Consider the following 15476-nt stretch of genomic DNA (forward strand, 5'->3'; position numbering starts at 1 on the left):
CCCAGGATCCACGGAGTAAGAGGGCTGCGATCTCTTGGGAACTGCTTGTCTGCTCTGGGCGGGGGCAGAAGCCCGTGGAAAGGGAGACTGACTCCCCTGCCCGCAGCTGCGGTCCTGCAACATCATTTTGCAGTGGGCCCCCCAAATACGTAGCCAATTCTGACGTCAGTAGACGAGCAGTGTAATCTGGCTTTCTTTTTCTTTTTTTTAGCTGTACGCGGGCCTCTCACTGTTGCGGCCTCTCCCGTTGTGGAGCACAGGCTCCTGACACGCAGGCTCAGCGGCCATGGCTCACGGGCCCAGCCGCTCCGCCGCATGTGAGATCCTCCCGGACCGGGGCACAGACCCGCGTCCCCTGCATCGGCAGGCGGACTCCCAACCACTGCGCCACCAGGGAAGCCCTGGCTTGCTTTTTAAAAGGAGCTTTCTGACCTCTGTGTTGACTGTAGAAGTGGAAGGGTAAAAACAGGAAGACCAGTAAGGTGGCAAAAACTCCAGGTGGCAGATAATTGGGAATCAAATCAGAGTGGCATCAGAGAAGACGGTAAGAACTGATCAAATAAAAATAGATTCTGAAGGTAGAGCCAAAAGTATTCATTGGCAGATTAGATATGGAGTCTAAGAGAAAGCCGTGGTCAAGGATGACTCCGTCATCTTGTCTTGAGAAACTAAAAGGACAGAGTTGTCATTAACTGAAAAGAGAAAAGAGGAACAGATTTGGGGGGAAGAGCTGAAGTTCAGGTTCAGACTACCTAAATTTGAGATGTCTCTTAGGCATCCAAGTACAGATGTTGAGAAAGCAGTTGGGTGTATTCCGCAAGTTAAGGGGACATATCCAGGCTGGAGAAATAAATATGGGAGCCGTCAGCATATGGGCGGCATTTTAAAACATAAGATTTCATGAAATTATCAAGAGAGCAAGGGTACATAGAGGAAGATTTGAGAACTGAGCCTATTTAAAGACAGAGGAAATGAGAAAGAATTAGCAAAGCCCAGAATTAGCCAAGAAGCAGGCTTTGAGAGAGAGAAAAAAACAGGAGTGTGTGGTATAGTGAAAGCCAAGTGAAGGACATATTTCAATGAGCAGGGAGTGATCAACTAGGTCAAATGCTGCTGAAAGGTTCACATAAGATGAGGGCTGAGATGTTTAGTAAAGTGGAAGGAGATGGCCTCGGACTTGGTGAGAGCAGTTTTAGTGGAGTGCTTGTTGGTTTAGTCAAGTGCGTTCAAGAGGACAGGTGAATGGGAATTGAAGAAAGCCAGGTTAGGCAACTCTAGAAGAAGTTAGTTGTAAAAGGTTTCAGAGAAATGCAGTGGTAGCTAAAAAGGGAATTGGAATCAAAAGGAAGTTTTTTTTGGTTCAGTTTTAGTTTTTTGGTTAGGTTGGTTTTTCGTTTTCTTTTTTGCGATACGCGGGCCTCTCACTGTCGTGGCCTCTCCCGTTGCGGAGCACAGGCTCTGGACACGCAGGCTCAGCGGCCATGGCTCACGGGCCCAGCCGCTCCGCGGCATGTGGGATCTTCCCGGCCCGGGGCACGAACCCGTGTCCCCTGCATCGGCAGGCGGACTCTCAACCACTGCGCCACCAGGGAAGCCCATGGTTGGATTTTTAATGTGTACGGGCTGAGGGTAATCCAGCAGAGAGGGGAAATTGATGGTCATGGAATTGTGCTCCTGAGCAGTGAGGGGATGGGAGCTGGTAATCAAGTGGAGGGGTCCCCTTGGCGAAGAGGGGCACATGTGTACAGATGCTGGTCGGTGGGCAGGGGAGGTGCTGAGAGCTTCGTGTGTGGGCTCTGTTCTCTTGTGGTTGCTTCATTTTTCTCAGTGAGATGGGAAGCCGAGTCATCAGCTGAAAGCAAGGAAGCAGAAGGAGGTGTTAAAAGTTTGAGAAGGGAAAAGAAGAAAAGAAATAATAATGTAAAAGAGCAGGACAGCAAATGGACTGGGAGGACGTGGTGGGACCGCCGAGCAGGCCCAGGCTCCCCTTCGGGTCTGTGGTCACGCATCCAAAGCAGCCAGTCAGCGTGGCCGCCCTTTCTCCAGAGGGAAGGGGTGAAGCAGCGTTGGTGTTTGGTCAAGTAAGAGGGACAACAGAAATGAGGATGTGTTCCAGGGAGTGCTGACGGGGCTTGATCACGGGATTCAAGCTGGGCCAGGAGAAAGGTCAGGGTGTGAAGGGGTTAAGGGACGTGAAAGCCTGGAAGAATCGAGTCCAAGGGACCCTGAGGGACTGAGCTGACCACTTATGAGAGATTAGCCCGAGAACGGGATGCTTGAGCCTGAGATTATGAAGCTGTTGAGTGATGACATGGTTTAAGTTACGACAATGGGAAAGGATCTCTTTGACAGGATGGAAGACAAGATCACTGAAGAAAAGGCGATCACAGTACTGACAGGCCAGGAATGGTATTAAAAACCATCTGATTCTGAGGCAGGGGGTCCAACAACTGTGCTCTGAGGAAATCTTATTTTAGGGAGAGTTGACTAGCTAAACATAAAGTTTTAAAGTTAAACCATGAAGGGGTAGAAGAAACATGAACAATATGAACAGAAAGTTGTGTATCGAGTGTGCAGGACGCGGTGTCCAACAGTTTACACACATCATTTTATTTATTCCTGGCAAGAACACTGGATGCTAGAGACTGTTATCGTTCCTCTTTTCCAAATGATGAACATGAGGGCCATGGGGGTTGGAAACTATGCCCAAGCACACCTCTGTCTGAGTCTAAACTCTGAGCTTTTAGCCAATACGTCCGTCTGCCTTGACAGATGCAGTGGTTATGATAGAGCAGGTAATCTTAAACTCTGCATCCCGAGATGTGAGTAACAGACTTAGGGGATTAGAAACTCTTAAGAACACTATTGTATACAAAGTGCGGTAATATGCATTATCTCATCCAATCCACATATTAATCCTGTTTATTAAGCAATTTGTCCAGATCACGGGACCAATAAGTAGCAGGGCCTGGATGTGAATCCGTCTCCTCTGACCTCCTACTCATGTACGCTTCCCACTAACTTCCACCACCTTCAGGAGATGGTTCAGACAGAAACTTAAAAAAAAAAAAAAGTCTAAATGGTTTTGAATAAATATACTAATAAGGAGAGTATTACTAGTTATTTCTTTTTTAGAACCTAACAGGATAAGTCTCATAATTCCTGTTTCCATGGGAACATTAGTACAGAATGTAGCGTTCTTTCTGTTGTGGAATGTTCTCGCTATACATCCATGCATCCATTCAACTAATATCTATTGAGCAAATAGTCTGTGCAGGCCCTGTGCTAGATGCAGAGGATACAATTGAATAGGAAACATCCCTGCTCAAAGGGAAACTTCAGGCAGCTCCAGGCCTCCAGAACCTCAGATCCTCTGCAGCCTTTTCATGTCAATGTAAGGCATTGCACTTGACCTAGAATACACCCTATCTCTTAGGACCCAGTTACCTAAGAGATCATTCCTCTCCCCAGTGGTTTGGCACAAAGTACGATCAGCTGTAGTGCCCTGGAGATGCAATCTTAGATTTGGACTTTGGGGAAAAAGAACTGGGGTGTTTTCCCAGAAAAGGATGGTCCTACTTCAAGACGGTCCAATACATATACATATTTTTTGGAGTAGAGTCAATTTACAATGTTGTGCGGTTTCAGGTGTACAGAGAAGTGAATCAGTTATACATATACATATAATCCACTCTTTTTTAGATTCTTTTCCCATATAGGCCACTACAGAATATTGAGTAAGAGGGTCCAATTTTAAAGCTAGATTTAAAATACACCTTTTGCTTGGCAATCTAACTGGCTCCAGTGGCCCCGCACTGACCCTCATTCACCACTTGGCCATGCCTTGCGCTAGAAGTACGTGGGTTTGTACATACCAGGTAACGGTTATGGGCTCTGTGGCCCGACACCCCTCCTGCCTGACTGGGCCCAGGGCACCAGTCTGTAAGAATAAAGGACAGGGGTGTCCTTCCACTTTGATTAGGTTGGTGCTGAAACACTGGGTGAGCTGTAGCACAAGACGTCCGGGGCGGCTATTTCTACATGCAGAGAAATGTGTGCACTTCCACTTCATAATGCTTCTAATTAAGAATGACACACATACTAGTTCTAACTGAGCCTGCTGTCTACAAGTAAGCGGGAGGGTGTTAGGGTTTGCCTCCAGATATAGAAGACCACACTGGTGCTCCTCGAGGCAGTGTAACACGTGTTGCCTCACTTCCCTCTGGGCTTAAAACATGTGAGTCACAGTACAATTTAAGAATTACACTCCTTGTCTCTTACATTTGTGAAAGTTAAGTGAGACAAATCAAAGTTTTCTTATACAAAAAAAAAAAAAAAGAGGATCCAATACCTATGGGGTTTTCAAGAACCTTTTCAATCCGCAAAATGTTTCATATTCTCTTTATATCTGATTCGGTGAACTACTCCGATCACAGGTTTAATTTATTCGAGTCCTTTCTGCAGTTGCGGGAGTCCACAAATCGGCAACTCCTACAGCTTTAAGAGCAGGTAGTTCTCGTCTGGAGCCCGGGAGGCGGCGTCCTCTCCGGGCTCCGCCACTCCCGGCCCGGGGACCAGGGCACCGAGGCCCGCCGCTGCCGGCCCCGCCCCGCCGCCCGCGGTGCCCAGAGCCGCCGCCGGGGGTGCTGCGCTTTCCACCTGCGGGAGGAAGCGGCCCGCACCGCCGCCGCTCCTCCGGGCTTGGCCGGTTCCTGGCCGCGGAGAGCGCGTCGGGGGACCGGCCCCGCGGCGCGGGCCTGGGCAGCGGAGAGCGGCCGAGCCGCCTCCTCACCTCCCCGCGCCCGGGCGCCCGGCCTACGCGAGAAGCCGGAGCCTTCGGGCAGCGCGCTTCCTCCCCCGAGGGCGCGAGCTCGGGGCTCCCTGCGGGCCCGCCCATCCTCCGCCGCCCGGCTACGCGCTCCGCGCCCTCGCGGGCCCTGCCGCCCTCTCCGTCCCCAGCTCTCCCAGGCCAGGCACACCCACTGCCGCTGCCGGCCTTCGGGGCCCCGGCGTCCGAGTTAAACCCAGCCTCCCGACCCTCGCCGGCCGCAGCTGCACACCCAGCCCTCCTCCCGGTCCCCGCCGCTCGGAACGGAGCACAAAGAGCCCTGCGCCTCCCCAGCCTTCGCCGCTGCCACACCCGCCGGTCCCCCAGCCTCCTTCGACCTCCGCGCTGGCTGGACGCGGGCCCCCTCCCCTCTGCCCCCTCGCGCCCCTCCCCCAGGGCCGGTCAAGTCCACCCAGCCGTCCCCGAAACCCCGTGGGCCGGGGCCCTGGGCCGTCTCCCCGAGTCCTCTCGGCCGCGCGTCCCGGTCCCGGCCCCTCCTCCGGGGCCCTCCGCCTCCCTCGCCCCTCCCGAGCTGGGGTGGGAGCGGCGGCAGCTGGAAGAGAAGCGATGAGGTCATCCTCTCCCTCGGAGTCAGCTGGTGGAGGAGAGGCAGCGGGAGGAGGGAGCGCGCGCGCGGGGAGGAGAGGGATGTGCAGGTCCGAGGGGCGCCGCGGCGGCCGCTGCTGCTCCTGCTGCTGGCGGCGGCGGCGGCTCGGGCGGCAGCCGCGGGGCCGGGACGGCGAGGAGCGCGGGCGGCGGGCAGGGGCGCGCGCCGGGCGCCGCGAGCAGCTTGGCTCCGCGCAGGCAGCCAGGCGGCGCTCCTGCCGGCTCCGGGCGCGCCGCTAGCCCGGCCCAGCGCCCAGCCCGGCGGGCGGCGGGCGGCGGGCGAGCCGGCGCAGGAGCGGGCGCAGGGAGAGCGGCAGGGGAGCCGCGCCGCCAGGGAGGGAAGCCGGGGCGAGGCGAGGCGGCGGCGGGAGGAGGAGACAGCGGGGAAAGGTGTCACATAAAGGAAGGCTCTTCTTCGCTTGGGAGGCATCATGGCCGCTAAGTCAGACGGGAGGCTGAAAATGAAGAAGAGCAGCGACGTGGCGTTCACCCCGCTGCAGAACTCGGACCACTCGGGCTCGGTGCAGGGACTGGCTCCGGGCTTGCCGTCGGGGTCGGGAGCCGAGGACGAGGAGGCGGCAGGCGGCGGCTGCTGCCCGGACGGCGGCGGCGGCTGCTCGCGCTGCCGCTGCTGCTGCCGCTGCTACTGCTGCTGCGCCGGGAGCGGCGGCTCCGGGGGCTCGAGCGGCCCGGGCGGCGGCGGCGGCGGCGGCGGGGCGGGCTCCGCGGCGCTGTGCCTGCGCCTGGGCACGGAGCAGCGGCGCTACTCGCTGTGGGACTGCCTCTGGATCCTGGTCGCCGTGGCCGTGTACTTCGCGGACGTGGGCACGGACATTTGGCTCGCCGTGGACTACTACTTGCGCGGCCAGCGCTGGTGGTTCGGGCTCACGCTCTTCTTCGTGGTGCTCGGCTCGCTCTCCGTGCAAGTGTTCAGCTTCCGCTGGTTTGCGCACGACTTCAGCACCGAGGACAGCGCCGCCGCCGCCGCCGCCGCCGCCGCCGCCAGCTGCCCGCAGCCCGGAGCCGACTGTAAGACGGCGGCCGGCAGCGGCTCTGCAGCCGCGGAAGGCGAGGCTCGCCCTTCCACGCCGCAGAGGCAAGCGTCCAACGCCAGCAAGAGCAGCATCGCCGGCAACAGCAGCGGGGCCACGCGGTCCAGCGGCCAGCGCAGGTCTGCGTCCTGCTCCTTCTGCCTCTGGCTCCTGCAGTCGCTCATCCACGTCCTGCAGCTCGGGCAGATCTGGAGGTACCGTATCGGGGGTGGGGGAAGAGGGAGATTTGCTGCCGCTCCTGCGTCCCCACTGCTTTACTCTTGCACAAGAAAATCGTTGAGGGTTGCCGTGGTAGTAACCCTAGTCACACTCCTTCCGGGTTTTGGTTTGGTTTGGTTTGGTTTGGTTTTAAATTTGTGATCACAACCTAGGGTGGGAGAGGAGTGAGGGGCAAGGGAAAGGCAGCAAAGTGGCTTTGAGCGCTCAGCCCTTGTCTTCCCACTCCGTTCGACCAGCTTCTCTATGTGCTACACCCCCCTTCCCGCTCCCCCCCCATTTTTAGTGATCCTGTTTCTGTGAGTAGGAGAGGATTCCTATCACATCTTCTAAAACTCCTTTTTAATTATGTTGAATTTGAGGTGTGTGTTGCAGTTTGGATGGCTTCTTTTGTTCCCTGAGAAAAATTGCTAATTCTAGTTAGATGGAGCTATTGCTGTTACCCACATTTTAATTCTCACGGCTAGAGAAGTACTGTGCTTCAAGTAAAGAGCTTAGTAGGGACACACTTGTTTTTTTGGGGGACTGTGTATATCTATATCTATTTTTATATCCATCTCCAAATACCAGTAAGTACACTTTATGGAACCCAGACTTACTCTAGTGGTGCCCTTTCTGATTATCCTGCAGTGTCACCTCAGCTGATTTCTGGGATAGCTAAGAACCCTTGGAAAAGGGTGGTGCATCTTGTAAACTTTGACCACACTTGGCATCTTCATTGACTTTCTCTGCTGCTTGTCACCTGATCTACCAAGTGTTTACACAGATATCACTTCCACTTACAAACTGGAGTACAAACTGGAATATGGTTCCTTTGGGCAGAGGGAATCATCTCTGGAACCGTCACAGCCTGGATTTAGGAATATAACGAAGTGGCAGGCTCAGGAATGCGTTTCTCCAGGTTTTATATGTTTTTGATAGCTTTTTGAATGATATTTTACAGCTACAAGAATTCTTGGTGTTGAAGCATTTAAATGCTAACATCCCAGAGTTATGCTTTTTGGGTTTTTCTTTTTTTTGGGGGGGGTGTTTAAAATAACTTAGTAAGTATAAGTAAAATGAGGAAACTTCCTCACAAGTGCACTGATATGGGACTACACTCTGCTATGCCAGTGTCCTTTTCAATTTTATTTGTAGTTATTTTTGTGATTAAAAAACCAAAACGATTATGAGTCATTAACTCTGCTACAACTCAGAGAATTTGTGGAACGGAGCTAAAATCGTCTTTTACGGTGAAGTGTAGTGTTTTCATTGAGAAGAGCAAGTGTGATTATTTTTCAGTCTTTTCCGGGACCGTTGCTTTGTAAAGCAGGGTGAGCATTGCCACAGACAGTGACTTTTCAAACTGAGAAACTTTTTTTTCCAAGCAGATACTTTCTGGTAAAGTGCTATATGATACGCAGTGCGACCAACTGATGTTGGAAACTTCCATGCTTTGGACTTAAAGGACGTTTTGAAATGTCAGTTAAGTGTGATAGCTCTATTTCCCATGGTTGACTACTGCAAAGGCTTGCAGCTTGGTGCTTTTCGAGTGTGATGAACTCAAAGGCTTGATTTAATTACTGAAATTATTTACGGGGTGAGATTCATATGATTAGCAGTTTTAATCTGATAATGTGGTAAATGAAGCTTAACACTCCATTTGTTAACTTCTGCAAACTTCATGCAGGATTTGGAAATCACTCACTTTTACCTTTAAAATGTCTAGATTTATGTAAATCATGCAAACACTTCTCAGTTCTATTAGCTGAAGAACTATCTATGTTTCTTACCGATTTATACTTTATGAAAAATTGAATATCAAATTCTAGTTGTGTTTATTAGGCCTTCTAGACCAAACATTTTCCCAATTGAAAAATGATGTTTAATATCTCAGGACATAAAATGTGGAAAGTGAGAAATAATTAGGAAAAGAAAAGGGCCTGAATACATCTCAGCGAGACCATAGCCACTGGGTCATTTGGCCACACAGCAAAGCTATGGAGGGGTGGGGGGCAGGGATGGGTAAGGTTTGGTGCAGAAGGAAAACCACAGGCTGCCAGACAAATGCATTCACCAGCCCAACCCTTGGAGAAACTATGGTCACACATGGCTCCTTTTTGTCGAGCATTTCTACAATATTTTCCTTAAAGGCTTCAAAGTTTTTTCTGCTAACACACGGTCATTTGGGAGGAGATAGTATTTTTTTAGATATATATACACATATTTTTTAAATATTTGTTTACATATTCAGAATAATGTATTTAATAATGTATATCTGAATTATCTAATCTTACTGTTCTTGGATTCTGGCTAAGATATTTGGAAGATGGTGGGGTAACTTGATGGAAGCATGATCTAAGACTTAGCCTCATTTTCTCCTTATAATGTTAAAAACAAAGCAAAAAAAAACAAACCAAAAACTTTAGCCTAAGGTAAGGAAATTGAAATGGGGTCAGAGAGTTCATGGAATTTAACACTCAGATGCATTCGGAATTGTTTCAGTTTCTCTGAGCGTAGAAGATTTGAATGGAACTTGGGGGGATGGGTGCGTCTTTGATAATAAACTGGTGAAATGCAGTTCATCTCAGATTATTATATTAGACCATTATCTTTGACCACTGTGATTCCTTAATTAGGAGCATCCCTCTGGTTTTTCAAGCTTTTCTTTTCAATGCATTGTACACAAATGTTGCAGAAAGACCAAGGTATCAATGGTTCAAAGCTCAGAGTTCATTACTCATGTTTTAACATGCTACTTTCTAAGATCAATAAAATAGATTTTAGCTAGGTTGGTAACTGTTCATTGTATTTCCATGGAATTCAAGTTATTTTAGGTAAGGGTCAGATTCTAAAAGCTCTCTGTAGATAAAATGCTTTGAAATACCATCAAAGTGTTTGCTTGCTCAGAAATAGCTGTTTGAAACATTTTGGACAAGATTTGCCTGTATTCATACATTTATTATAGATGCAACTGCTGAAAGCAATGGTACATATTCATTTTAATTAATGTTTACTAATGGAAAAATTAATGGCAGCTTTTAAAGTCGCAGGAGTTGATACTGGGAAAGAGCCGTTTGAAATAATAAAGTGAATTTTTGCTACCATGTGAAAAGAGCAATTGTGACTTTAAAGGAACTGTGTCTGTGAATGAATGAGGAAGTACTTTTTCTTTCTTGTTCACATCATGTGATTCCAGAAGTTACTAAGAGCGCAGTTCAGCCAGTGGGAATCAGAAACGCGCAATCAGATCAGCTTTTAGTCTTCATAATACCCGTGATCAATTATATCTGGACGACTTCTTCCTTCAGAGTTTATGACTTACTCTTCAAATTTGACCTGAATTTCTCCTACACATGTACATGTGTAGGTACGTACATACTTAGTTGTTTTTTAGCAAATAGGCACATGGTAACTGATAACTCCGTGGATGGTAGAATGGGGAATATTTTTACCATTTTTGGTTTTGTTTCTGAATATCTTATTGTGAGAGTCACCTGGTGGAAGAACAGCTTTCTTGTGTTTCTCATGCTTGATCCCCCACGAGCTATTAACATGTGTCCCGTATTCAGGTACTTGGGAAAATGACAGGTTAAGCAGAATTAGGCAGATTTCTCCACAGCAGGACTTCTCAGAGCCTTTACTTACTAAGCTGTTGTGCAGTTGTCAGTAAGTTTTTAAAGGCACAGCTATTAAATCCTCTTGTAATCATGGGTCACACAAAGCACTTTGAGAAACATTGTTCTATGCCATTCTTCAACCTGCCCAAACAAGAATTATAATAAGAAGAATTTTATGTGGTACGTTAAACATCTACAAATATTTTTATACTCCTCTCTCGTCTAAGCATTAGTACTTCTGTATATGAGAAGGCTGGCAGAGAGATTACTCAAAGATTACTCAAGATTGCTTAAACTCAGAGGGATTAAGTAACTGGCACAAGGTTACCCAACTATTATGTGATGTAGCTCAGAGTCAAAGCCAGGCCTGTCTTACCCTAAAGTCTATTTTCTGGCTCCATTAGCTACCTCCAAATGCCAATTTGGATAATAAGGACAACAACGTATAAAAATGACAACTTCCCTTCACCAAGGTTGGCAAAGTTCGAGAGAGAGCTGAGTTTAGACAAGTTAGGATGTTTCTCTTATACACACCAGTGGTTCAGTGGCAGAACGGAGGCTGGAGCTCAGATCACCTGACCAGTGTTCTTCTTCCTACACCACTTGGACGCACTGAGGTTGTTGTAGTGGCATTAACGACTAAGTGGCATAATGTATGTGAATAAGCAGAAAGTGCTTTGCAAATGATAAAAAATTCTAGAGATAAGGAATGGGTAGGAAGATAGCATACTGGGTACAGCTGCGAGTGTTGAAAAAGTACCTTATTGATTCTGAGTTAGTTCTGAATTCTGATATACGTCAAGCACGATTGGTGCCCTTTCCTGAGTTTATTGAATGGTCATTTCCCGTATATCTGTGTTCCCTCTGCTGCTTATTAATTTATCTATTCATCTGTATTGAGTACCTGCTCTACTCAAGGCACTATGCTAGTTACTAATCGCCCCAAGATGAATAAAGTACACATCTTCTTTCAAGGAATCTACTGTCTGATGAGGAGGATGGAACAGTAAACCCACAATTTCACAATAAGCACTCTGATAGAAACAGGAAACTCAAGCCACCTTAGTGGTTCAGGTAAGACTCTGGAGAGGATATGTGTGAGCAGAGGTTGTGATGGTGGGCAGGTCTGCCACTGAAATAAAGCGGAGGTTGGCAGTGAGGGCTTGGATATGACTGTGCAAAAGGGCAGAGAGGCAAGAAAGAGTAAGGCAGGTTAAACGTGCCCTTCGAACAGAGAGAGCGATTGAGAGACAGTAGCTAGAGGTGAAGATGGAGAATTAGTTGGGCTGGACGATGAAAGGAATTTAGATTCTATTCTGAGGCACTGAGAAACCACTGAAGGATTATAAGGGTGAGGATTGTTGACAAAAGTGTGAAAATCTTGTTTTATTCAAAGGAGTGGCAAAACGTTGAAAGATTCAGAGGAAATGTATCAATCCCTCTCTAACTCGATCATGTCCCTTTCATTCATAAAAGTCCATTGATTTTAAACGCATCGAGTGTGGATGTAATTGGAGCATATAAATCGGCCCAACCTTGTGGGAGAGTTGTAAACAGATTGGTTGAAATTTATTGTATTTATACCAAAGTAAATTATTGGCAAAAGTTTATTTTGCGTTACTTTTTGAAGAGATTTTCCTTAGGATATGGTGGGCTTCACCTTATTGAAATCCTTAGAAAATTGTTCCTTGTGTTTGTGTAACGCTTCAATTTTCAGAGGGTTTCCAAGTTTTCTTTCTTAGGTGACCCTCAGACTCATCTTTGAGGTGACACATTTTGCCTATGTGGAAATTGAGACAGAATTTTAAATGATTTTCTCTTTAGGTCACGTAGTTCTGCGCAGATTCTAGGCTAGAATTCAGTACTGAGGTGGGAGGGAGAAAAAGGAACATGGGAGATTGTTGATGTAACTGAGGATGATTTGGTAGAAGAGAAGCCTGAAAACTTGAGAGCTCTCTGGTACTGAAGGATTCTAATGTGGAAGAAACTTTTGCGTCAACCCTCTGGGGCAAAATGGATAGGATCTACAGGAAGAGATTTTGAATTAATGTAAGGAAAACATTTTTAAGTAGTCATAAGGGATCCCAAGTTCAGCTAAGATTCCTTAGGAGTAACGAGTTCCTCATCATTGGAGTGTCTAAGCATAGTTTGGAAAACTGTAGGCAGAACTACAGTAAAAGATACTTTATTATACAGAGAGTTGGACTAGATCATCTTCCAGCTCTGAGATTTTATGACAATTTCTATCATTACATGCTGCTCCAAACATAATGGGCTAACCTTTGCTTTTTTTGCATGAAAGAAATAGGAGTTTGCTTGAATTACTGCAGCTGTGTCACTTTGAAATCTATTCATTGGTTATGGACCCGGTATCTTCCCTGGAGAATCACAAATCCACACCACAGCCTTGAGTGCGGGGCTTGGTGTTTAAATCTCTGAGTTCGCTCACAGATATAAATCCACACACCATCAGACAGTCCTCTGTCCATTTACTTGGGTTTCTGTATGAGCTGGAATAATTTATGCATAAATCTGTGTGGTAAATGTAACTATTTCAGTGTCTTTGTCATAAATGCAGAAGTTGTCATTTTTCCATTCACTTGAACTATACACTTATAAGGGTAAAAAAAAATGTTATACTTATTATACCCCATGAAATTGCAGGCTACTCTCAGAGCAATTGGAAGTAGCATCTATGCAAATGGATGCTATCAGTTTTGAAGAGCGTCCACAATCCTTGGGTCAGTAATTGTGAAGGTCTTTGCTCAGTCACTTACAAAAAAGGTCCTTAATGTTTGAATATCCAAGTCCATGACTTCTGTTAAATATGTTCTATATTTTTACAGTTTGAATGGAATAGTCTACCAATGAATTTAAATAGCACCAGTCACTGAGTAACAGATAAATACTAGAATGATTCCCCTTTATATGGAATCCCGGGCCAATCTGATTAGCACATTTCCCTGACTTGTTTTAGAATTTGAATAGCACACGTTCTAAGCTTATGGAAGCAAGACTAGGTATTGGGGTCAGATTTATTACTCTGACGTATTATCAAATAGGAGGTGCAGTGTGGTGTTGGTCACGCGTCTCAGGTATAATCTTGGAAAATAGTTGGAATATGTTGATGGATTTCATGGGAAAAACATTCAGTAATTCTCAACAGGAAGTATTCTCTTGAATGACATGCGTAATTCTGACTACCACACCATGTGACTTCCTTCCAGCTGTATGATGGTGTCCTTGGGAGCTGTTGGCATGGCCGGTCGGGAAGAAGGACCATGGGCAAATCCTCAGGAGGTCACTCTAGTAGTTGTGGATCTTACATGTGTAGGCATACGTGTTCAGTGAATATTTGCTGATCTGTGAATGAAGCCCAGGGGTTATTATTTCTTCTTTGCATGAGTGTAGCTGCGCTTGCTGCCTGGTTGCTTCTTGAGCTGCTAATGGTACAGTGAATCAGAGAAGGCGCCGTGTTATCTAGAAAGGATACAGCAAATCACGCAGCTCTTTTGTAGGTTACTAGTGCTAGGAAAGTGGGGCTGCATTTCACAAAATACTAGTTATCCTCTGAGAAAGATGCAGCTAGACGCTCATCTTCACTTACCTGTTCTTGCTGATAGAAAGGTGAGACTGGGGAAGCTTTGGGATAGATAGTTTTCACTTAATTCTTACGTACTCTTGACCTTCTGAGAATACACCTGATACAGAATGATTTGGGGGAATTTTGGTGCCCCTACTTGTCTACTCAAAGAAAAGCTGTAGCTTTTCTTATGATGACCACGACCATCATCACCATAATTGTTATCACCATAGAACATTACTTCCATGTCTAGTGTATGTACAGAACTCATACAATTACTGATGGTGAGGGATAATAAAGATGGGTTAAAATGGAAATGGATCAGTCCAGAAATCCTCTAGAGGCAAGAGGTGGCCTGTAGGACAACGGTAGATCTTTTCTAACCCTGAGATGAGGGCAGAGGGTCACAGTTAGTGTATCAACGATGGATCTTATTTAGAGGGGCAGCTGCCTTTTGGGGAACTGGACTAAAAGGGGATCAGATGATTTGGCCACTTGGGGGCTCAGACCCCCGGCAGTCACCTACTGTCCTGGGTTTACATGTGACAGCACCTGCCAATGGCCCCCCAAGTTTAGGTCTTCTTTTGGTTTCCTCCTTCTGGGTCTTAGTTTTCTACCTGTATGATGTGATTAGTCAAAAATAGTGTCCAAGGTTCTTTCCAGGCTTAAAATTCTGATTCTTCTTTGCTTGTCCAGTCCCCAGAGTATGTGCACCAGAAAGTCTGTTCTTCTAAGGCCGTGACTACTGCATTGTGTAAGTCAGTCAAAGGGGATCTACGGGGGGTTTCCAGAGTTGACAATATTAGTGTCCGAAACCCAGGAATCGGTATTATATGTGGAGAGAGAATCTTAAGCTTATTTGTATAATGCAACTTATTTTGTATCATTTCCAAATTTTAGTTATAATCAAATTAAACCATTTTCATTAAAACCCATATCTAAGTATTTGAAGCTGATGTTCAAAGTGTTCCATATGACTAATTTTAAGAGATGTACCCTATAGACTTGGGAAGCCACCATTGCCTTCCGCCTTTCACGGGGGGAGGTGTGCACAGCCGGAGTGCTAGGATTAACAAATAGGAACAATGCTTCACAGGCCTAAAAAGAACTATCCATTAGGTCAAGGAGAAGGCTGTTGTCAGAGCTAGATTTGCTTCTAAATTAAAAGCTTGTCCTGGGTTACACTGTCACTGATTTAATATGCTGGAAATTGAATTAAACACTATACAAAGATACTGTATCCAGGTCTGCACTTGTTGAGGAACAGGGCAGTGTTACATTCTGCCAGAAGAAGAGCTCAACCCCTTAACCTTTCCCAGTCGGGGAGTGCCTGGATCTTCAGGATGTTAGAGATCTGTTGTGACACTGCACAATTTTCAACCTCACGACAACATTTCAGTTTTTTACATTAAAAAATTTTTTTTAAAACATTTATTTAAAAATTGTCTGAAGTATGTCAAACTGTTTTCCCCCTTTTATGATTCATAAGTAGGCTGTTTGAATCAGTTCTACTTCTTTTGCTTACTTTATGTACTTGCACTGTTTTCCTGGCAGGGGAATCCTTCTACACAAACAGAGCAGTGGGCAGTGTG

The 15476-nt window shown here is 46.8% G+C and overlaps 1 protein-coding gene across 1 annotated transcript in view; it reads left to right on the top strand.

Annotated features, from left to right (window-relative positions):
* Nucleotides 1-5673: 5673 nt before the first annotated feature.
* The window catches only part of XKR4 (XK related 4), a 322820-nt gene continuing 313017 nt past the window's right edge, over nucleotides 5674-15476 (top strand). Inside the window, exon 1 of the mRNA XM_049700608.1 lies at nucleotides 5674-6680. Within this exon, the coding sequence (XP_049556565.1) occupies nucleotides 5866-6680 (815 nt within the window). The 5' untranslated portion in view covers nucleotides 5674-5865. The remainder of the gene's footprint in view (nucleotides 6681-15476) is intronic.

Source organism: Orcinus orca, chromosome 17 (genome assembly GCF_937001465.1).
Source record: "Orcinus orca chromosome 17, mOrcOrc1.1, whole genome shotgun sequence".
Classification (NCBI taxonomy): domain Eukaryota; kingdom Metazoa; phylum Chordata; class Mammalia; order Artiodactyla; family Delphinidae; genus Orcinus; species Orcinus orca.